At 57.4% G+C, this 23,395-nt stretch overlaps 1 protein-coding gene across 4 annotated transcripts in view; it reads left to right on the top strand.

Annotated features, from left to right (window-relative positions):
• Window positions 1-23,395, top strand: part of UVSSA (UV stimulated scaffold protein A) — a 48,368-nt gene that overhangs the window by 3,029 nt on the left and 21,944 nt on the right. For all 4 annotated transcript variants that reach the window (XM_024246474.3, XM_024246473.3, XM_024246472.2 and 1 more), the window contains exons 3-8: window positions 835-1,165; window positions 3,170-3,290; window positions 4,450-4,830; window positions 6,155-6,267; window positions 6,536-6,664; window positions 16,923-17,034. In XM_024246474.3, the coding sequence (XP_024102242.2) occupies window positions 835-1,165; window positions 3,170-3,290; window positions 4,450-4,830; window positions 6,155-6,267; window positions 6,536-6,664; window positions 16,923-17,034 (1,187 nt within the window). The remainder of the gene's footprint in view (window positions 1-834; window positions 1,166-3,169; window positions 3,291-4,449; window positions 4,831-6,154; window positions 6,268-6,535; window positions 6,665-16,922; window positions 17,035-23,395) is intronic.

Below are 23,395 nucleotides of genomic sequence, written 5' to 3' on the forward strand. Positions count from 1 at the left end.
ATCCTGCGTTTGTAAAACGGCAACTTATAGATTGTTTATAGAGTGATGGAGTGTTGACATTTTGGTAGAAAATTTCAGGTCAGGTTTTGCGGCCTGCGCCAGGAAATCCAATTCGCAATGGTTTAAGTGGGGCCAGGAGCTGGGAATAGGAGCATTCAGGAGGGGCTGGGAGATGTCCCGAGCTCTAGGCCTTCCCTTCCTTCCTGCAGCAGGAGGCACCCAGCTGAACAGTGTGCGTGCTGGGCGGTGTGCGTTGTGCCGGGCGGTGTGCGGTTTGTGCCGGGCGGTGTGCGTTGTGCCGGGCGGTGTGCGGTTTGTGCCGGGCGGTGTGCGGTTTGTGCCGGGCGGTGTGCGGTTTGTGCCGGGCGGTGGGCGTTTGTGCCGGGCGGTGGGCGTTTGTGCCGGGCCCTGTGTGTTGCGCTAGGTAACGTGTGTTTAAAGAGCTGGATGGTTTGTTTCAGGCTTTGCTGTAATGGCTCAGCTGTGAACACAGCTGTAGATGATGTAGGTGGATAGATGGGCCACGTTCCAGTGAAACTTTGCGAATGAACACCGACATTTGAAGTCTATATAATGTTCACATTTCACCAAGTATTTTTTGTTTGTTTCGACATTCTTGGCTTGTGGGCCACACAGAAACAGGCAGGGGCTGGGGAGCTAGATGTGGCCCTTGGGCAATAGTTTGCAGACCCTGCTCTAGAAAAGGAGAGAATGAAGATGGGAAGGCAGTGGTGGTCCTTGCCACACGTGCCTACAGCATCCCTGCACAGAGAGTCTCCCCCCGCCCATCCTCTGCGTGTCGGGCAGTTGGGTGAGGCCAGCTCGCATCCCCAGGTCTTCAGAGGAGCAGCTGAGCCGCGCCTACCGCCTGCTGATAGCACAGCTGACCCAGGAGCACGCCGAGATCCGCCTCTCAGCCTTCCAGATCGTGGAGGAACTCTTCGTCAGGTCTCACCAGTTCCGGATGCTGGTTGTTTCCAACTTCCAGGAGTTCCTGGAGCTCACACTGGGCACGGACCCCGCACAGCCCCTGCCGCCCCCCAGGGAGGCGGCACAGAGGCTGAGGCAGGCGACCACCCGGGCCGTGGAAGGGTGGAATGCGAAGTTCGGGGAGGCCTACAAGAAGCTTGCCTTGGGCTACCACTTCTTAAGACACAACAAAAAGGTAGGTGGGCCTGGCGCATTTTTTCCGAGACTCTGGTTACCTGACGTGAGGAAGGCAGACGGTACCAGGGTGAAGATGTGCCTCCTGTTGAACCCTAGCACGCAGGGGCCTGCTTGGCCTTGCCTGAACACCCAGGCTGCCAGACCATCTGTGGGGTGTGGGAAAGAGGACTGCATCTGGGGTCACGGCCTCCTTGAGAGGGGCGGTGAAGCTCTGAGAGGAAGAGCATAAGCTTTATGTGTGGGTGGAGCTGAGGCTGCATGCGTCATTTTTTATGTATGTGTAGGAGACAAAAGAAAAGCCAAATCCAACTTCTCAGATGCAGCGTTTTCTATGACAGTGGCCCCTGGACTCTGGGACCTGTCCCAACCTTGCACTTTAAGGCTCCACCCGGACCCTACTGTGGGCTCTGGCTGGTGCCTGGCATGATGAAACCCACCAGGATCTGCCGCTGTGGCCTGAACCCAGCCTCATTGCCCAGACCCTACCGTGACCCTTACCCCACCTGCCACGGAGGCTCAGGGCTCCCTGGTGCAATGACCCAGCCCTGCTGGCTTCCCTGTGTGCCCTTGGAGTGCCCTGTCTCCCAGGATTCATGCTCAGGGGTTGTTTCAGACTCCTGGGGTCCAGTCAGCAGCCTCTGCCTGCTAATGGAACAAGGACACTGCTCTCCTACCTGTGAGGTACTTGGGGTGAGAAGTCTCGTTACCTCTTTTAAGTTGGCAGACGTGCTGGCTTTCCCGGGCTCAGACAGCAGAGAGATGTGCATTGTGTTTTGTTGTAATGCACTGTGAACAGCTAGGTGTGAGGGTGCACACCCACAGTCCCACTGACGCTGGAAGCCGAGGCTGGTGGATCACCTGGTCCTGGGAGTTTGAGTCCAGCCTGGGTAACACAGCAAGACCCCTGTCTCTTAAAAAAAAAAAAAAAAAAAAAAAAAACCACTGTGAACTTACAGGCGCATGGGGCTCTGGCCACACATGGGTGCTGTGTCTTTTGTTAGGCCTACTTGAGCTTTATCTTGCTCACATTCTGTATAGATAGCTCTAGTTTTTTTGTTGTTGTTGATGTTGTTTTTGAGACAGGGTCTTGGTCTGTCACCCAGGCTAGAGTGCAGTGGCGCGGTCTCGGCTCACTGCAACCTCCGCCTCCCTGGTCCAAGTGATCCTCCTGCCTCAGCCTCCCAAGTAGCTGGGACTACAGGTGCACGCCACCACGCCTGGCTATTTTTTGTTTTTAAGATGGAGTCTTGCTCTGTCGCCCAGGCTGGAGTGCAGTGGCACAATCTCAGCTCACTGCAAGCTCCACCTCCCGGATTCACGCCATTCTCCTGCCTCAGCCTCCCGAGTAGCTGGGACTACAAGCATCCGCTACCATGCCCGGCTAATTTTTTTTTGTATTTTTAGTAGAGACGGGGTTTCACCGTGTTAGCCAGGATGGTCTTGATCTCCTGACCTCATCATCCATCCCCCTCGGCCTCCGAAAGTGCTGGGATTACAGGCATGAGCCACCGCGCCCGGCCTAAGTTTTGTATTTTAGTAGAGATGGGGTTTCACCATGTTGGTCAGGCTGGTCTCGAACTCCTGACCTCATGATCCGCCCGCCTTGGCTTCCCAAAGTGCTGGGATGACAGGCATGAGCCACCGTGCCGGGCCAGCCCTAGTCTTTATTTTCTTTCTTTTTTTTTTTTTTTTGAGACTGAGTTTCACTCTGTCGCCCAGGCTGGAGTGCAGTGGCGCGATCTTGGCTCACTGCAAGCTCCGCCTCCCGGGTTCACACCATTCTCCTGCCTCAGTCTCCTGAGTAGCTGGGACTACAGGCGCCCGCCACCACGCCTGGCTAATTTTTTTTTGTATTTTTAGTAGAGACGGGGTTTCACCATGTTAGCCAGGATGGTCTCAATCTCCTGACCTTGTGGTCTGCCCGCCTCGGCCTCCCAAGGTGCTGGGATGACAAGCGTGAGCCACCGCACCCGGCCCCTAGTCTTTATTTTCAATTGCTCAGGTGGATTTTCAAGACACGAATGCTCGGAGTCTGGCAGAAAGGAAGAGAGAAGAGGAGAAGCAGAAGCACTTGGATAAAATTTATCAAGAAAGAGCCAGCCAGGCAGAGAGGGAGATGCAAGGCAAGTGCCCAGGACAGAGGGAGGGGCCCACGCCTCTGGGGGTTGCCCGTGGTCCAGCCGTTCATCCTCCTGGTCCCAGGGCCCCAGCCGCAAGGAACCCAGGTTTTGAGACAGGCTAGGTGGAGACGATTCAGGTCGGGCCGGAGGGCATTCTCAGCCATTGGCCTCCCAGGCCGTCCATGCCTCTCCCGCGCCCTCTGGTGGTCACGTTCACCCACGCCCATTTGCTGCGCGGACAAACAGGTGTGCCTGTGGGCAGTGGTCTGAGCCCCAGCCTGGCTGAAGGCCCTGCCACCTGTTTATTTTGTGACTGCCTTGCCCTTGCCAGCCCCTTCCCCAAAACTTCACCGTTTGCTTCTCGGCAGTCAGCCTTTCTTGTGAGGGGCACCACGAGAGTGTGAGGAGGGGGTGCCACGGCCCTCCTGAGACACCTCCTGATGTGGGCGGAGGTACGGCCCTGTGTCTTCGGACTACATGTACCCCAGATCCTTCTCCTGACAGACTGTGGTCCCAGGTGTGGGCCCTGCCACAGGCCACTGGAAACGCAGGCCTCAGGGGAGCTCGCAAGGCAGGCAGCTGGGTGCCCAGACAATGAGGCGGCTGCCAGGAGGAAAGCTGCTCCGACCCGGGAGGTGTGGCATGAACGAGGCTGTTTTGTTGCCCTAGGAAAGAGATGCAGCCGCGTCCTGGGAAGTGCGGGCGGGCTGACCTCCCCTGCGCACTCGTGCTGGCTACCCAGAGGTACAGAGAGGTGGCCTTGCAGGCCCAGCTGCTGAGCTGGGAGCTTTAGTAAGCAGTTAAAAAGTGCACGACAGGGCACGGTGACTCACGCCTGTTATCCCAGCACTTTGGGAGGCCTGGGCGGGTGGGTCGCTTGAGTCCAGGAGTTTAAAGCCAGCCTGGGCAACATAGCAAGACGCTAAAGTTAGCTGAGCATGGTATCATGTGTCTGTAGTCCCAGCTAATCAGGAGGCTGAGGCGGCTGGACTACCTGAGCCTGGAAGGTCGAGGCTGGGGTGAGCTGGGATTTCACCACTGCATTCCACCTGGTGCTGAAAAGTGACACCCTGCGGGGAGTGGGCCTCTGGGTGTGGTTTTGAGTGGGCTGGTGCTTTTGCTCCACATGGCGCAGCAAACAGGTGTCTTGATCTTCTGGCAGAAATGTCTGGAGAAATTGAATCCTGTCTGACGGAGGTAGAGAGCTGCTTTAGGCTGCTGGTGCCTTTTGACTTTGACCTGAACCCGGAGACGGAATCCCTTGGCATGGCTTCCGGCACGTCCGATGCCCTTCACTCCTGTGCGGGCCAGGTGGGCCCTTGCCGGTCTGGCACCCCCGACCCCCGGGACGGGGAGCAGCCCTGCTGCAGTAGAGACCTGCTTGCCTCTGCAGGCCACCCCAGAGCGGGCGGCGGGGCGCAGCCATCCCAGACAGCCACAGGTGACCCCTCAGATGAGGACGAGGACAGCGACCTCGAGGAGTTTGTGCGGAGCCATGGGCTGGGTTCGCACAAGTACACACTGGACGTGGAGCTCTGCTCAGGTAACTGCCTTCCCGGAGTCTTTGTGGCGCTTCCCTGCCCCAGCTCCCGGGTAGGCCCCTCCCTCACTGGCACCCGGCCCAGGAGCCTGGGAATGCAGGGCCCTCCCCTGGGGAGCTAGGCCAGGGGTCACCACCAGGTTTTTCCTTTCTGTGTGGTGTCTGCACTGGGCTCCCCCAACCCATGCCAGGCCTCTGTGGCCACAGGGACACTTCTAAGAGCTCATGGCAGCCCCCACCTCAGCGAGGCTGTGGGCAGAGCAAGGACCCGAAGGATTGGGGTGAGGTGGGGTCTCGAGGCTGTTGCGGTCCTCGAAGGATGAGGGAGCACAGGTCTGACTTCCAAGTGACCGGATCCCTGGGCAGGCTGTGTGGGCATCCCGCCAGCTCACAGGCCTGTCAGGGTCCCGTGTTGCCATGAGGGGTCGGGTAGCACCGGCCCTTGCTGGGAGGAAAATGTGTTCCAGAAATGGCCACGGGCAGCCTTAGCACTGCAGCCTGTGTGGGTGAGGATTGCAGAGACATAGCCGTCCCCGACCCGCCAGCCCCAGCTTCCTCCCAAGCCCCCTGCTGCCCCCGTGGGGTGTGAGTGGAGGCTGGGGCCCTTTGGGTATGTGCATGGCTTCAAATCGCTCTCTTTGAGGAACCTGCTTTTTTGGAAGCAGGCACAGCAGGTGTCCCTTCACCAGGGCCAGGAAGCAGCCGGGCTGGGAAGCTGCTGGGAGAACTGATCCTCGGGTCTCAGCTGCCCAGAGGTGCCTCAGCAGTGAGGCTGCAGGCCTGTGTGGGGTGGACACCGCTGCTGCCAGCCTGGGCTGTCCTTGCTTGCATAGAGCTCTGCCCTGCACCGGACACTGAGGGTGCCACACTGGGGGAAGCCACGGCAGGGCAGAACTGGAGTTGGGGTGTCCAGCGGAGGAGAGGCCAGGTTGGGTGGGGGCTGGTGATGCTGGGCTGGAGGGGCCCTATCCTGTGGGGTGGGCTGTGGAGGGGAAGGTTCTGTGCCCAGCATGTGGGGGCGGTGAGTAGAAGAGGCTGTGGGTGGTCTCACCCCTCCAGATGGGATGGCTGCAGCCAAGGAGATTGAGACACAGGCAGTGGAGCTGCGTGTGAGGGGAGGCTTTGGTGTTAAGCCACAATGTTCTTTTCCAAGATCATAAAACACTTCCTTCTCACAGCATCAGGTTTGGGATTCCCGGGGGCAGGCATGGGTGTCTGGCAGGTTCCCCTCAGGCTACAGCAGCCTTCATTGCATGGTCTGCCTCTCCGGGGCCTGTGGGAGACGCTGCCTGGCGCCTTTTTGTGACCTCTGTGTGCTTCTCCCCAGAGGGCCTGAAGGTGCAGGAGAACGAGGACAACCTTGCTCTTGTCCACGCCGCCCGCGACACACTCAAACTCATCCGGAACAAGTTCCTGCCGACTGTGTGCTCATGGATCCAAGTGAGCCTCGAACCTGGGACCTGTGGGTGGAGGGACGTGTGCAGAGTGCCATGCATGGGGGGTCCCTTTCTTGGGGGGACTGTGGCTCGGTGACTGAATGGCCCCTGACCCGCGAGGGCTCTGTCCCTCACCTGCAGCTTTGTCCTCTGCATCCCAGGTGTGCCAGGGACCCCCCCGGGCCAGTGGACCTGGCATGTGCCTCCCAGCAGGACAGCTTCCCAGGGCCTGCCCGGCCAGCCCCTGAGCTGTTTACACCCCCGTTTCGCAGCGCTTCACCCGCGTCGGGACCCACGGTGGATGTTTAAAGCATGCCATTGACCTGAAGGCGGAATTGGAGCTCATACTGAGAAAATACAAGGAGCTGGACATCGAGCCTGAGGGAGGGCAAAGGCGCAGGGTGAGTGGGCAGGCGGCGAGCGGGAAGGGGTCCCAGAGGCCTCAGTGGGGGAGGAGAAGCTGTGAGGGGTTGTGCCCTGGGCCTGTGGGCCTGGCAGACCCCAGCCACACCCCAAGCCCACTCAGCCTCAGCAGGACCTGCCTCCCCAGCAAGGGTTTCCTGTGAACCCAGGGTCATCGCCATAGCAGAGGGGACAGTGCAGCTCTCGGGTGCTGCCCGGCTGCCGTGTATGGTAGCTGAGCAGAAGTGCTGAGTGCTGCGTGCGCCTCCGGGAAGCCACCAGTCAGGCCGTCCCCCCGTGACTCCTTCTAGGGAGTCATCAGCAGTGTGGTGCATGTCCTGGCAGGCACTGTATCTGCCAGAAGAGAGACCCTTGGCAAGCCCACAGACGGCCAGGAGGGTCAGCGCGGGCACCGGTGCCCACTTGGGGTGGAGACTTAGGTTACTGTCTGCTGGGCCTTGCGAGGGTTGTGGGAGGGTCATGGGGGCGCTACTCTTCCCTGAGCAGGGAGCACGGGGTTAGAAGGGGGCAGGGCCGCCATGAGGGGCTGGAGGCTGGAGGGAGGTATGGGGTGCCTCTGGTGGGGTGAAGCTGGGAGCAGAGACCATCGCATTGGGTGTGTCGGAGCCATTCGAGGGTGGGAGTGCCAAGCACACTGCTGTGCTGGGGGCCTTGAACTGGCTGAGCATGGAATGGAAATCTGGGCCTCGGTGCCTCGGTGCTGCAGACGTCCTCGGCAGCACCCAGCACAGTCGGGCCTTAGGACTGGAGGCACACCGCGGCCACCCTGGGCTCGCACAGCAGTGCTGTCTCTCAGGCACCTCTCCCTTCAGGAACCCAAGCCCTGAACCCCAACACCCCTGAGCTCGGACCCCAGACCCAGCCCTGGCCTAGGAGATGGTGGCCTTTTGGCTGTCCCCACTTTAAGGAAAGCTTTGGGGTGGAAGTGACACTGGGCTCCTCGCTGAGGAAGAGGTTGGGTTCCACAGCAGCAGACGTGCGGGGCCTTGGAAGTTGGAGGGTGGGGAAGCTCCTTTCAATTAAGTGCTGAGCCTGTCGTTTTCCCCAGGTCAGTGGCCCCGCGTCCCCGACATGGTGGTGTGCAGCCCCCCCGGGGGCCAGCAGAGGGCGAGCTTGCTTTTCTCCTTCAAGTCTGAAACTGACTCCCGGAGAATTTATAGTCACGTGGGAGCCCACTGGCCTCGCCGCTCGTGTGTGGCTGCGTTTGTGGGTGCTGGTCAACACCTTGCTCCATGAGGAAATACTTTTGTGAGTTGTGACGAAAGTATACCTTTTGCAATGCGAAAGGATGCTGGTCTAGGCTTGGGAGGAAGACGGTGAGTGCCGTCAGCACGTCAGGATCAGGGTGAGCCCACTGCCCATGCCCAGCGCACTTGGGCCCACAGGATGGCAGCCGCAGGACCGGGCCCCTATGCCAGCCCCTGTCACTGTTGCCTAGTGGGCTGCGTAGGGGCTGCTGGCTGGGCTCACGGGCGCTTCCCTGTGGCTCACATTGAGGCCCTTTCAGGGTCACTGCCTGGTCTCCACGGCACGGGCAAGGCTTGCTGGAGCCTCACACCGAGACCCTGCACCAGGCACTGCACCGGTGCACCTGCCGCCCTGGACTCACCTGGCACGACTTCTGCAGTCTGCAGACAGTTTTGTCTGAAGGTGGCCGGTGGGCCTTTGCCTGGCAGTGGCAACCCCTGGAGTAGCTGGCTTATTGGTGAGGGTCCACAGAGCAGAGGGGTGCTGATGGGTGGCGTGGTCTGGTCTCATCAGGCCTGGGCCCCTCCAGCTGGCAAAGTCCTTTAGTACCAGCAGCAGTGCTGGGGCTGGGGCAGCCAGGTGGCTCTCCTTGGCCTGAGGTTCTGGCAGTGGAACCTTCTGGAATGCCTGGTCCTACCCCTGCCTGCATCTCACAGCTCCACAGCATCTGGGATGGCCCCCAAGTGGGGCTGGCTGGTGGAAATGAGTCTGGGCAGCCTCCAGGGCTGCTGGCAGCTCGGCCTGCTTGGGTGAGGATGAGGAGCTGCCGCTCCCTGAGTCAGGACTCTAATTCAGCGCGGCCGCAGTACCAGCGAGGCCTGCAGGCTCCCGGCCATGGCTGACTTGCACCCACAGCTCCACCTCACCCTGGTGGATGCAGACTCCCCCTGTGTGCTCTTCATGAGTGTTCAGCTCAGCCTGGCCCCTGCCCTGTGTGGGCTCAGGAGTGCTGGCCTCCCAGACCTCTGCAGGCTGCGGGCTCCTGCTGGCCGTGCCCTCCTAGAGGCAGCACTAGCCCCTCCTGCCACAGGGCTGCTCAGGGGTGCTATATTCAGGGCGTGGTCTGTGGGGGCCAGGGCCCATAACACAGGTGTGGGCCGGGCCATGCAGGAGGGTACTGGGCAGGGCACGGCCGCCTGAAGGACCCCCAGCAGCTGCTGCTCCCACCCACCAGGTCCCGGGGACCCTGCTGACACTGTTAGCTGTCTCTGAGCTTCTGAGTGACTCTGACATGAGCGTCTCACACCCCACATGGTGGAGCCGCCAGCACTGTCCCTCCATGGCACACAGGCAGCCACCCTGACCCAGCGCCCGGGGCCTGCTGCCATCCCACTGTCCTTCCTCACTCCTGCTGGCCGGGGGCCCACTCCTGACCCATCTGTATGCGTCCTCTCGAGTTCTGAGTGGTGGCACTGGGCGGGGGGTGTCTGCGGCCAGGACTGATGGTGCTTGGAGGGCCCCTCGCCCCCTTTGACCACATGGTCCGGCCAGCAGATGTGCCCCAGCTGTGCTTCAGAGCTGGTGAGTGTGCAAGGGCAGCAGGGCCTGTGAGGCTGGATTGAGGATGTCACAGCTCCGGTGGGAAGGGAGGCGCCACGCTGCTCCTTTGTCAGTTGAATGGACACTTTCTAGACTCTTCTCCGCAAACTGGTTTTTTTTTAAAGCACCGCTCTGAAGTCCTTGGAGATTTTGCTTGCGGCAGCTGGAGTGCGAGGAGCTGCCTGGAGATGAAGTGATTGGCGGGCTCGCCTGGCTCAGGTGAGCGATGCTTCCCAGAATAGATGCCGTGGCGCCACTGCAGTGTCTGCCCATCTAGCTCCTGGCTCCACGCGGCTGCTGCGTCCGAGTGGCGTGTGTGCGGCAGGTGGGGCTGGCTGGCGAACGTGGATGTTAATTAGAGCCGTTTTAATTGGAAATTATGAACGAGGTGCTCCTCGTTAATTTTCGAACAAAATTTACAGAGGGTTTAAATCACTTTCCTCCGTGTCTCCCTATTTAGCTCGGGATTGGCATCGTTAACTCCGTGTGTAGAACAGGGCACGCTAATTCAATCAAGCCTGATTTAAATATTTTTAGAACTTCCAACAAATGTGTAGGAGATGGGAACATGGAACGCTGCTAGCTGCAGGCAGGAGGCAGGAGCCCAGCCCCGGAAGGCCCAGCCCGTCCTGTGATGTCTCCGGCCGGTGCTCGTGCTGAGGCTCTCCTCGGGCAGCCACCCGGGAGCAGACACCATGTCTTTCCTTTTTAACATTTCCCACTTGGTTTCTACGTAATACTGTTTTCCTTTTGACACAGATGTTCTGTCTTCAGAAAATACTTAAGCGGGTTTGAATATGTGTGCTGTGCATTTGGAGTGCCTCTGTGTGGCTTCTGTCTGGGGACAGATGTTCCGTCTTCAGAAAATACGCTGGTTTGAATATGTGTGCTGTGCATTTGGAGTGCCTCTGTGTGGCTTCCGTCTGGGAGCAGGCCGAGGGTGAATCTCCTGGATCGATGTGCAGCGTAATTTGGTAGATTGAGCGTCCAGCCTTGCTGCGCTGTAGGGCCGGTGTGATCATCCATGGCTGTGTCATTCACTGAGCTGATAAAAATCCTCGGGAAATTTCACATTGCTTGCTGCCAGATTACATAGCTCAGATCAGATCACCAATTACTTTGTATTGTGTAATTAACAAAATATTAATTTCCTATCAGCCAGTGAGTCAGAAACTCATCTTAAGCATCGTTCTCTTTAGTACCGTCAGCGTGGCTCTCTCTTTCCTTCTGCTAGTTACCGGGTTACTTGTTTCCATGGCTGAAAGATACGGGTTTGTTTTTGTTCTCGCCGATGTTGAGTCTGATGTGGCAGCCACATGGGTTTGGCCGTGGATGCGTCCTCCATTGCCCACAGAACCAGAGTCATCCCCCCGACTCTGGTTTTCTTTCTCTGTCGGCCGCCTGCCTGCCTCCTCCACCGGCCTCACCACCAAAGCTCTGATCTTTGGAGTTAGATGCCAGAAGCATTCTGCCCTCTGATGTTTAGTGGGCTCCGGGATGCAGCTGACAGCCTCCCGGGGACCCTGTCAGCCCCTGGGATCGAGGCCCCACCTCCTTTCCCTGCTGTGCATGAGGGAAAGTTTTCTGTGATGCTCTGGAGCCATGGGAGTGTCTGACTTCCGGGAGATGAAAGGGACAGAAACTGAAAACCCAGGAATGAAATGTGGACCCACCAGGCACAGGCAGGGGAGGAGGGACCTAAATCAGCGCCGTCGGGAAACCTCGTACCGCCGTAGGGCCGGGAAACAACCTTCCTGGGTGATGGGGCCTCTCCATCACGCCGAAGGCCAAGCCTCCGCGTGTGCCGCCGCATCCCGAGGGCTGCCCACGGGGGCGGGGGCGCAGATACACAGGTTCTCTGGAGTCAGCACGGGGAACATGGGGAGAACATCTTAGGCCCAGCTAGGGCCTCGTGCCAGGCCTCCCTCCCACACTGGTGGCACAGACCTGTCTCTCGGGCTTTCACCGTCCCTCAGTACCTGTCTGCAAAACAGAGGGCACTTGCCAGACAAGCCCAGCGCTCCTTGAAACACCTCCCCATGCTGTTACCCCTTTCGTTTTAAAGCAGCCCTGTGTGGTCGATTGGTTTTCCACCCCATTTTATAGACACGGAAGCTGAGCCTGGGAGAAGCTGTGTGGGCCCCGGCGTCCTTGTCCAGGCCTGGCCTCCTGATGAATGGGAGTGCGCCTGAGGGCTGCCTGACGAACCCACGCTGTGGCCGCACCCAGAGGCTGGTGCCCGCTTCCCAGAGGCTGGCGTTCTGGCCCCTGTGGGCCCTGGCTGCACTCTCCTTCCCTGAGACGGTCAGGCTGAAACAGGATCCTTTCCCGCCCCCGTGAGCCGAGTGTGTGTGTGACTCACCAGAGCGCGGGAGCAAGGACACAGGCAGCTTTCATTTTCCCAAGCCCAGAGTTAGCTTTCTCCGCAGAGCTTGGGGGCAGGAGCTACTAGATTTGGAGGCGCCAGACGTTCTAAGAAGTCATTCCGCTCTCCACTGAAGGGGGCGTTTACATAAAGTCCGCGTGACCCCTGATGCCTCAACCAGCTTCCTGAGCACCGCACACAGTGCTCCTGCTCAGTAAGAACCAGGCCCACAACCTCTGCTCAGAACGTCCTATGTGGGACCCAGGGGCAAACACCAGTTTGGCTGCCCCAGGAGAAGAGGCCGCCCTGGCCCAGCTCCATCCATCTGGAGGGCAACACAGACCCAGGACCCCCGGCCCACATCTGGTCGACAGATGTGTGTCTCCATCTGGCAGGCGGCTCCGGGGACCCAGCAGAAATTTTGCCCCTAGCCTAGTTCTGGAATCGACCTCCAGGCATCCTGTGAACCTGAGGCCTCCTCCTCTCACACCCAAGAAGGCCCCCAGGCCTGTGGTGCTGTGGTCCTGGCCCCTGCAGCTGGGACTTCAGGAAGCGGCCCGAGGCCCATCATGCTGGCTGGCAGCTCCCAAGGGCAGGTCTGTCTGAGCCTCATTCCTGGGAGTGATCTGGGTTAGACGAGAATGGGAAGAGGCCCACAGCACTGTGTTTTGTGATATTCTTGTAAGAGCGTATTGATGAGCGTAGATTTTATAGTAAAGAACCAGTCATTCTAGAAAGCAACGATTTGCTTCAGCAGAACCTCCAGGCTCTCGTTTCGGAGGTGAGGATGCGCCTGTGGTGCTGTGTCTGTGTCCAGCAGGTTCCGCTCGGCCCCGACAGTGCTGCCCGCCAGGTGCCCTTCCCGCACGCTCACTGTGGTCAGCCCTGCACCGCGCCGCCCTCCATCCTCTCAAGGTGCGTCCCTGGCAGCCGGAGATGCACATGAGATATTGGCCTGGCCGGGCAATTTGCACGGCCTTCCAGGGAGGGCATTAGCATATAAATAGCAGATGCAATGACGACCATCACAGCTGAGCACGTTTAATTTTTAGTTTATAAGATAGAATGGGTTTTTAAACGCATAGCCATCAAGGCGCTGAAAGACAAATGCAGTTTGGAACTCACTTGTCTGACGAGGCCTTACATCATTTTTTTTTTTTTTTTTATAAAAAGGGAAACAGACACACATAAAATTGAACAAAAGTGATTTCTTGGGTGAAAAGTAATTGAGACCGCGTACCAAGTTAATTAGATCGTACAAAATTTATTTAATGGCCCCAGCTGTACCTCCCAGCCTGCGTGTGGCGGACGCACCTGCCCCTTCACACGGCCTTTCCTCTTCCTTTCCTTCTCAAGTAATTAGTAACCTCGCCACCCTACTTCTGTGAGCTGATTGCATTGTATATTTTAGCCATTTTATTGCTTGTTTAATTATGATCGTGGAGGCTTATTTTTCTAAATCCTTTTAAGCGTGGGTGAGAATCCATTTGTATGAAGCCAGCAGAGGCCGGAGTGCTCCTGCCCGCCTCCCCGCGGCGGCCGGAGTTCCTTTGGAGGCGCCCTGTGCATGGGTGGTCTTGGCTCTCCATGTCGAGGGGTCTATAGCTCCTGTAGCTCCTGCACTGCGGACCAGCCTCGGGAGGCTTCCAATGCCCTGCAGGGGACTTGGCCCATTAGGGAAGGTGTGGGCACAGGTCACAGCCTCCTTGGGAGGGAACGGCCTGCGGGTGACCTGTGCCTCCCATGCCCCTGCTTTATCACAGGAAAGTCAGCTGCCAGGTCGGGGTAAAAGCAGACTGCTCTTGAGAATCTTTTCCAAACCTAACCTCATTTTGTAGACATCTCCAGCCCCAGCACCACATAGGGTGTATGATCTCCTTTCCTGGATTCTTGCTCGTCCAGAGCCCCCCAGCACCGGTGCCCAGCCCCTCAGCAGGGCCTGCAGACCCATGGTGCTGGCCCCCGGCTCATCTGTCCCTCACCTTGAGGGCGGGTGGCTCTTGCCTGTCACCACTTGATGATTTGACTTCTTAGAGGTGAACTGGAGGCATGTGGGACCATGTGTGGAAGGGGTGCTTCGTGCGGGGCCTCACCCTCCCTTTGGGCTCCGTGCGCTTCGAGGCCTTGGGGAGCTCTGTCCCTGGTGACCACGCTGTTCGTGTCCTCGGAACAGGCCCGTGAATAGCCACACAGCTTCCTGGGCTCACAGCTTCCCCATCTTCAGCATCCCTGCCTGTCCCTGGTGTTCAGCGTGCCCAGCAGCAGATGTTGGAGGTGACCGCACTGTGGGTCTGTGGGTTTCAGACATGAGAGTTTATCCCGTGTGAATTGAACCCTGAAAACAGCAGCTTTCAGCCTTCCATTTAGTATCAGCAGTGAAGTCCCTCAATGCTGAGTTGCTGTGGTTTGAGGGGCTACCACGGCCTCAATGGTTTCAAGCTGAAATATGGAAATAGTGGCTGTGGTGGGCTCTTGCCCAGGAGGAAGGCTTGGGGCTTGCTCAGAGGTGAAGGAAGATCCACCCACGGACCTGGCCGCTGTTACAGAGGGAGATGCTCACCAGGACCAGGGCAGCCTCATCAGCGCTAATTTAAGAACAAAGGGGAACCCAGGGCTCCAAATTTAATCACAGAAATGAACCATTATTTGGAGAGAAAGAAGGTATAATTCCTAATAGTTAGCTGAGCAGTTGAATATTTTTTAGGAAATGAAAATTTGATAAAAGTCCCCGATGAAATTCAAGGGTGCGAACAATAAGCATAATATTTTTTGAAAATGACCCCCATATTTAAAATCTGGCATTATATGTTATGCATTGTAGCACCCGGTCCACATCTACCTTTTAGAAAATTAAAACACATAAATTCTGTTTAGTGTGTGATACACGCTGCACTGGCTGAGAACCGTAATGCCCTGAAACCTTGGGCTGCTCTCCACCTTTCATAAATTCCTGGCAGATTCTGTACAGAAATAATTTTCAGGTCCGTGGCTTGTTGTTATTCAGACGTGATGGATCGCCATCATTTGCTCAGTGCGGGAGTTAAGTGCCCCGGTCATTTCCAAAGAGTATAATTGGGACGTTTCACAGGTCAGCGGTGGAGACAGGCTTCCCTTTTGATCAGTGTTAGACTGATAACAAAAATTACAGTTTCCAGTGATTAATGTCTCCTGTGCTTCCCAGATGCTCAGCAGTGGGCTGCTCCTAAACAAAGTGCACTTGGTCTGATGATTGGTGCCGGGGCCACCTCCCAGCAGGGTGCTGGTGCCCGGGCTCCGTGGCCTTGTGTGGCCTGGCTCCGTGGGGGCCACCTCCCAGCAGGGTGCTGGTGCCCGGGCCCCGTGGCCTTGTGTGGCCTGGCTCCGTGGGGGCTGGGCGTGGAGCCGCAGTCCCCTGCACACCTGGGCTTTGTCTCTGGTGAACATATGGGCTCCCGCCCTAGGGGTCAGGGGTCAGGCCCCTCTTCAGTTGTCCTTCCTCCCTTCAGGAAACAGCTGCAATCGCAGGCGCCTTTGAGGTGTTGCTGCTGGGAATGATTTTTAGAAACGAAGGTGTGTGTCAGAATGATTCTGTTTTTCGGTTTTTCTCTTATAAACCCGTTAAGGGTCCCCTTGCTTGGTATTCCTCCAACAGGGATCTCCCTTCCGGGAAGTTTCCCTCAGCTGTGCTGTGGGAATAGGAATGCAGGCGCCTCCACCCCGGGGCACCTCCACCCCAGGGCACCACCACCCTGGCCACCCTGGGGGCATGACCTTCAGCTGCCCTAGCAGCCCTGCCAGCCCCTCTCCTGGCCTGAGGGAGCTGAAGGTGAGGAATGACCGCCCTGCTGTGCTGAGCCCACACCGAGTTTGTGGTGGGTGAGCTGCAGAGGCGGGGCTCTCAGGGAAGGCTGGTGTGCCCTAGGGGCTGCGTGTGAGCTCCCACACCCTGTCCTGGGCTGTGGCGGGGCTGTTGGAAGGATGCAGGCCAGAGGGAAGGTGAGGCGGAGAAGAGCTTGCCCACGGCTGCTTCTGAGTGTGTGGATGGAGCAGGTGATACCCACCGTGTGGCCATGTTACTGAGCAGTGGGCTTGCTACCCAGTGCACACAGAAGCCAGTACTGCAGCAGCAGCTTTTGGGAAGAGAAAGGCTTTACCAGGGCAAGCAGCAGGGAGGCAGGCGCCTCCCCGATTCTTCTTGGCCCTGTTATGCCCGCAAGACAGCTTGGCGTTCTGTTACCAACAGAGCAGGCCTGCCTGGGCTGGTCCTGTGGTTATAGCTGCGGCCATGGTGTCTTGTGCCACAGCCGTGCTATGTGGAGGAGCCACCGTCTTTCTCTGGCCTGATGAGATGAGTCACCACACAGGTCCCTGCCTCTGCCCACCGAGTCGGGTGCAGGAAGGGGCAGGGTGGGCTCAAGGAACTGGCTTTTCTCAGGGGAAAAAGAAAGCAAGCCTTCCTGCCATTCTCCAGCTCCTCAATGGGAGGAGGGAGGCGGGGGTGGCACAAGGGCTCTCCAGACTCAGTGAGGGATCCCCCCACACCTACCCTGGCAGAGAAGTGACCTTGTCAAAAGGAAATGGAGGTGGTTTTCATACAAGTCCTCAAGGACAGAATGTTCCAGAAGGTACTTGTCCCTTTCTGTTCTCTGACATGCTGTGGTCACACCAGCACCGTGGGAGAACCCTGTGTGGGGAGCTAGCCCTGGCCCGTTGCCTAAGAGCAGATGCACCTGCTCCACCTGGTGGGAAGATAACTCCCCTAAGCCCCAGGGGCACCGCCGCCCTCGCACCGGTGTGACACCATTCCACAGGAGGGCAGCACCTCCCACAGGGACCTGGGGAGTCAGCCAGGGTTACAGTTCGTGGTTTTAACATAGACTCTAAACTGCCCCCAGCACAGGGGCAGTGCAGAGGTGGTGTGATTTTGGGGAACAAGAACAGCCTTGGAGACGACCTTAAATGCAGTCCAACCGTGGCTGATGTTGGAGCCCTAAGCAGGAGAAAAAGCTCCACAAGTAATAGGAATTTCCAGAGCTCTGCTCACTAGGAGCTGTGTTCATACACAGGGTCTGGGGGTTGATTTGTACTGGGGTGTTTTTCCACAGACAGAAGCCCTGGGGGATGCGGAGGAAGATGAGGACGATGAGGACTTTGTGGAGGTCCCTGAGAAGGAGGGGTATGAGCCCCACATCCCCGACCACCTGCGGCCTGAGTATGGTGAGCAGCGGGCCCCGCTTGAGGGGGGTGCCTGGATGGAGGGTCTCCCACTCAGGATGTGGCCCCTTGGAGTCATGACCTCGGGGGCAGGGCCTGGAGCCCGTCTTGTGGTAACTGCTGCTTTGGTTTAAAATGCTGCGTTTCCTGCTCATGATCGTAGCCACGAGGCCGAGAAGTCGTGTGTGTGCTTTTCCTCTGCGCTCTGACTCCATCTCAGGATCTCGGGCCTGGGGCCCTCCCTGTAGCCTGCCCCGAGGTGGGCTTCCTCTCTGGTGGTCATGCTGGTTCTCCTCTGCCAGGCAGGCCCTCAGGTACCCAGGTCTGGGGCAGGGACCACCATCCTACCCTTGGTTCTTGTGTGTGGAGTACACCGGCCTGCACACCCAGCACACCGGCCTGCTGTAAGGACGCAGTGGGGCAGGTCTCTCCCTCTGTGCCATCAGCAGCCCTGCTCAGGGACAGAAAGGTCTCACTCACGAGTGGGCTCTGGTGGGCTCCTTAAACTCGAGGGTTGTGGGTGTGATTCCTGCAGCTACAGGAGCTGTTGCTGGCAGGTGGGAGGAGCCGCCCGACGCCCTCCAGGCTCCCATCCCCGCTTAGGGTGGGTCACAGCCTCGGGTCTGGGCCCAGGGCTGCTGGGCACTCCATGGCAAGGGGCTCTTCTGACTGTAGGGAGCACTCGGGAGGTGCCGAACGCTGCCACAGCCTGTGCCGTCCAGGGCTTAGGTTTTTCAAAAATACCTCCCAAAGCCGCGTTCCCATGCCACACCCAGGGTTGTGGCCCTCGGGGATGGGCGTGGACCCAGGTGGGTCTACTCTTGAAGTTCCCCAGAGCACCCACATTGGGGTTTGCATGGAGGGGAAGCAAATGAAAACAAGACCCTCAGCTTTTGTGTGAAATGGACAAGTTGGTTTCAATCAGAGTCTATAAGAAGAGATGTAAATTTGTTAAGAAAATTTAGATGATTAGACAACTCATGTGTGAAGATATGACCCATTAAGGGTGTCATGCCGAATTAGCACAGCCAGACTTCTAACGACCTTCCATTTGTATGGTCTTGTTTACTGGGGCCTGCTGTCTTCTGCCCTGGGGCCGCCCAGGGAGGGCCCAGGCTGGGAAGGCTGATCTCCTGGGGTCAGCGTGAGCTTGAGGGTCTGGAAGAAAGCCTCAGACACCTGGGGCCAGCCGGGACCTCTCTCTGGGCACCATTGTGGCCTGGCCCATTCTGGACCAGGGTCCTGTGCTGCTTCTCCAGGGGTTCTGGCCAGGCAGGCAGAAGCCGAGGGACCTGCACGCCTCTCCCCGCCACCGACCTCACTTCCCCCACCGAGACACAGCCCCAGCTGTGCCCTCATCGGGCTTTGCCCGCCCCCACCCCCCACACACTGTTCTTCCAACACCAGCATCGACCTGAAATGGTGTTTCTGCTGATTCCCCACCTCGGGCAGGAGTCCCCACGCCTGACATGAGGGCGCTGGGGGTGCCCGAGCATGCTGTTGGCCGCCCTCAGGTGGATGAGGCCATGGGTCCAGCCCCCGGAGCGCGGTCGAAGCACAGAGGTGTCTCCTGGAGGTGCTGCAGCTGGGGCCTAGGCAGCCGTCTTGTCTGCGCAGGCCTGCCCTGACCTGGCCTGCTGGGGCTGCCTCATCTCCCGGACCCCTCCTGGGCATCTTCAGAGTCTGGGACCTGGCACGGACCCTTGGCCTGTAGCGTCACTGACATTTCCTGGCCTTGGGCCTCTGCACGGGCCTGTAATGATGGCTTCTGAGCCTTTTCAGCAGAAGTTACACATCTTAGACGGGGTGATGTGTGGCGTCTCAAAGGCAGAAATCCACACTTTCCCTAAAACCTGACCTTGTGGCTCTCAATTATCTGAAGCAAGGCCAGAAGCGAAACTCAAACGAGGTGGCTCTGCCCAAAGAACAGAGCGGTCTCCTTTCATCAGAAGAGGTGAGGCTCCCCTGGCCTGTGGCCAAACACAACGGTGACAGTGCTCACTCACTCGTCACCAGGCCTGGCCATCCCCTCCCCACTGGAGCCCAGGGGTCCTGAGCCCATCGACAATAGCGTCCAGCCAAGGAGGCCGAGCTGCACAGGCCTCGCAGCCCCTGCCGGGTGTGCTGGGATGCCTGCTCTGACAGCCCTGCTGCAGGTACACTGAGCCTCACAGGGTCACAGGCAGGCACTGGGCATGGCAGTCCCGGCTAAGCCCCACCCGTAGGCTGTCCCAGCCTGACCCTGGTTGTGAAGGCACCTCTAGATGTGTGTCTCCAGCTCAGGCCCCAGGCTCAGCAGATGATGAGCTGTCCCTGCTGGGTCCGTCCTGGTCCAGGGAAGTGTGCACAGCTGGTGCACTGGCCGCTGGTTCTTTCACTGCAGCCACAGGTCCCCACAGCGCCCTCCTCTGCTGGCTCTAAGCCTCCTCCATTGCATGGCGCCTGCCGCTTTCCTCTCAAGGCCCACACCTGCCCCGGTGGAGGGGAGGGTGCCTTAGAAGCTGGGAGCTCCATCACAGCCTTGTCTGGGGCAGGCAGAGGCCCTGGTGGTTTTATCGCCACTGATTGACTTCTTGAAGTGAGAAGGCTAACCACGTTCTACCTTCAGCCTTGAAGGTGCCGGTGTCCCCTGTGGGTCTGGCCTGGGTACCCCGGGCTGGGAGTCGCCCGGGTGCGAGCAGGCGGCACCAGCTGTACCAGCCCCAGGCGAGGGCTGGAGGGCCCAAAGGAGGGGCAGGCCCTGGTGACACAGCTGTCCTCTGGGGTGCGCAGGGGGGACCCCTGGCCCCACTCAGCTTTACACCCCGGGGGCCCCAGGAGTGCTGCAGGCGAGGACCAGGCGGGAACTGTGGGGGCAGGTGGAGGGGCCAGCTCAGTTCATAACACTAGTTTATATTCTGTCGCTGTCTTTTCAATTAAACGTGGGCGAATCTGAAGTAGTTAGATTTAGTCTAAATCCACACCACGGAGGAAACCCGTGCTCTTTTTCTTTCTCATTTCTTTCTCTGAATTTTCACTGAGGGGCCTTTATCTTCCCCTTAATCCTACCGTTTCTGTCAGGACATAATCTCTTTCTCAAATTTACATTTTAATTACAAGGCCAGCCGAACTAGGTAAAATCAATAGTGTCAGCGCTGGGCAGCCCGCCTGGGCGCAGAGGCCCCCCTCTCCATTTCCTACCATCGATTCCCTCCCTCACTGTCTGCTTTGGTGCTTCAGGCAAATAGGCGCCACTTGGCCAATTTAAACAAAAAAGCGAATCATTTGGACATTTTTATGATTCTTTCTCAAAACAACCGTGGGAGTGAATTTGAGCCAAGATGCTGGACTCGAGTGAGATGCTGTGCGGGCGAGGCAGGCGCCGGGTTCAGCTGTGACGTGTGGCCTCTTGTTTTCCAGGAGTCGTTATTCTTCCTGAAAGTGCCCTCGGTGCCTGAGGAATGCTGTCTGATTTTTGGGGTTTTGCTTTGAAAGTATGTCAGTGAGATTGATTTTCCACGCGATGTGCAAGTGGGAGTGTGTTTAGTGCCCTAAGTATTTACCCTGCTTTAACACGCTTACCCATCTTTTTAATGGCTTAAAACAACAAATCGATGAAAAATATATTTCATTCTTGTAACTCTTAGGAATTCTCATATTGATCTTTTGGCTGCGATTGTATCTAAATGTCACATTGTTCACTTGTCAGTCTTGCCTCCCTCACTGTGAGCATGCACATGTGTGCATGTGTGTGTGCGTGCGTGCGTGTGCATGCGTGTGCTGACATCCCGTATCTGTGTCATGTGCATTGCCGGAATACTGGGGGGCACTTGGCAGGTTTGTGAGCAAAACCTGGGACACAGCATTGAGTGCCAGGGCTGAGCAGGGGCTGCCCAGTGTCTCCCGGGTGCACGCCTCGGGGCTGGAGGTCCGTCCCCATCACCTGCTCTGTGTGGCTCTGTCTCACACCCTCCGCTCTCAGCCCCTGGGAACCCAGGAAACGGGAGCAGCCCGGCAGGCGTGCAGCTGTGAACGGCTTAGAGGAGCTCCCGAGCGGGACAGGCACCTGTGAAGGGCCAGAGCGCAGTTTCTTCAGCTTTGGGGGCCACATGAGGCCTTGTCTCCACGTGCAGATGATGGTGTGACTGTGTGCCAGTAACACCCTATTCACGAAAACAGGCGGTGGGCTGGACTTGGCCCACAGCCATAGGCTAGCAAGCCCTGCAGATACTGAGCACAGGGTGCGTGTGCCAGGCTGACCTCTGTCCAGAGAGCCGGTGGCCCAAGTCAGAGGTGGCTCCAGACAGCCCGAGTTCTGTGAGCCCTTTCAGACAGGCAGTTTTTCCTCCTCTGCAACTCAGGGACAGGGTCGGTGGGTCACTCCTTGGTTTACGGGATGCTTGTCATGGGCCTGAGCAAGGCCCTTTGTCCTTACCCACTTCCCTCCCCGGAAGCCCCTGTGCCAGGCAGCCTTGCAGTACCCCCAGTTCTCACGCCTCCTCATTCTCCTCCCAGCTCTTCTCTCCAAACACAGCATTCCCGGCTGTGCAGATTGGTAAGTGGAGGCACTGTGGGTGCCCTCAGAAAGCCTGTGGTGAGCACATGTGTGTTCAGTGACAGCATGCCTGTAAGTATGTGTGTGTGGACATGTATGTGTGTATGTACTCAGTAAACCTGCACAAAAGAAGGCCTGCACGCTCTGCAGCTCACCCGTGTTCAGTGAGAGTGCGTCTGTGGGTGGACCTGTGTGTTTGTGTGTGTGTAATCGATGACGTGTACATGAGTTTCCAGGCGTCTGAGCTCTCTGGCAGCCTCTGTTTTTGACACTCTGTTCTGTGGTCTCAGGACACAGTCTGGGCGGTGCTGATTCTTGGGAGGTGACTGAGGCCCCTATTGACTTAGTACTTGGTTTTCTTTCGTCAGTTCTGTGTGTGTGTTGAAGAAGGGACTTCTTGGATATTGTATTACTCCGTTTTCATGCTGCTGATAAGGACGTACCTGAGACTGGGCAATTTACAAAAGAAAGAGGTTTACTGGACTTAGCGTTCCACATGGCTGGGGAGGCCTCACAATCATGGTGGAAGGCAAGAAGGAGCAAGTCACGTCTTACGTGGATGGCAGCAGGCAGGGAGAGGGCTTGTGCAGGGAAACTCCTGCTTTTAAAGCCGTCAGATCTCGTGAGACCCATTCACTCTCACGGGGACAGCATGGGCAAGACCCACCGGTTCCCTCCCAACACGTGTGGGAATTATGGGATCTACAAGATGAGATTTGGGTGGGGACACAGAGCCAGACCATATCAGATAGGAAATCTCACGACATCTCTTAGTTTGGTGGTTTTGACTGTGCTGTACAAACCACCCATGATACGGCTCATTCTTTCCCTAACAGCCACTTCCCAAGAGGGTTCGCCGAAGTCCCCACAGTCAGGGGTACCTCTGCACCTGTAGCCCTTAGCATGGCTTCTTATGTTTTGAGACTGCAATTGTAAGTTACATGTCTCTTCTTGTTTATTACATCTTCAAGCATTCCTTTTTTTACCCTCCTATTTTTTTACTTAAAATCCAGCTTTTCTAGTACCCACATAGGACCTCCTCTGTCTTTTGGTCACTGTTTTCGTAGTAAATCTTTTTTCATCCCTTTATTTTCAAATTTTCGCTAACTATTGTATTAAGTGGGTCTTCTTTAGACAGCATATTGCTAAAGACATCCACTCCAGAGTCTGTCTTTTCATTAATCTGAATCTGTTTAGTTAACGGTTGTTATGAAGTCTTCAAAAGACACATCTGGCAGCCTGTCACACATCCGTCTGTGGCACTTTCTCTCTGACTTCTGCCGCCATCCTTGTCTCGTTTCTTTCTTTTCTCCCGCCATTTATGTGCCCCGTTGTTCTGCTGATTTTTATTCTTCGGATGGTCACTCCTCGTTGTGGAAAGGATTTACACGCATATATATTTCTCAATTTCTGTACTGTTTCCTGCATAAGACAAATAACCTAGCACCCTCTCCCCATGTGTGGCCTCCTTCCACCCCATCACACTGGATCATCCAGAACCAACTTAATTCGGATTGATATGAACACGTGGGTTTGGGGTAGGGACAGGCGAGAGTCAACTTTACAAAGCCATGTGCTCAGTGTTCCTCCCGTGCCTCAGGGCACTCACCTCCCTCGTCCCTGCACTCACCTCCCGCGCCTCTGCACTCACCTCTCGCGTCTCAGGGCACTCACCTCCCGCGACTCTGCACTCACCTCCCCCGTCCCTGCACTCACCTCCCACATCTCTGCACTCACCTCCCTTGTCTCAGGGCACTCACCTCCCACGTCCCTGCACTCACCTCCCGCGTCTCTGCACTCACCTCCCGCGTCTCTGCACTCACCTCCCGT

Source organism: Pongo abelii, chromosome 3, assembly GCF_028885655.2.
Source record: "Pongo abelii isolate AG06213 chromosome 3, NHGRI_mPonAbe1-v2.0_pri, whole genome shotgun sequence".
Taxonomy (NCBI): Eukaryota; Metazoa; Chordata; class Mammalia; order Primates; family Hominidae; genus Pongo; species Pongo abelii.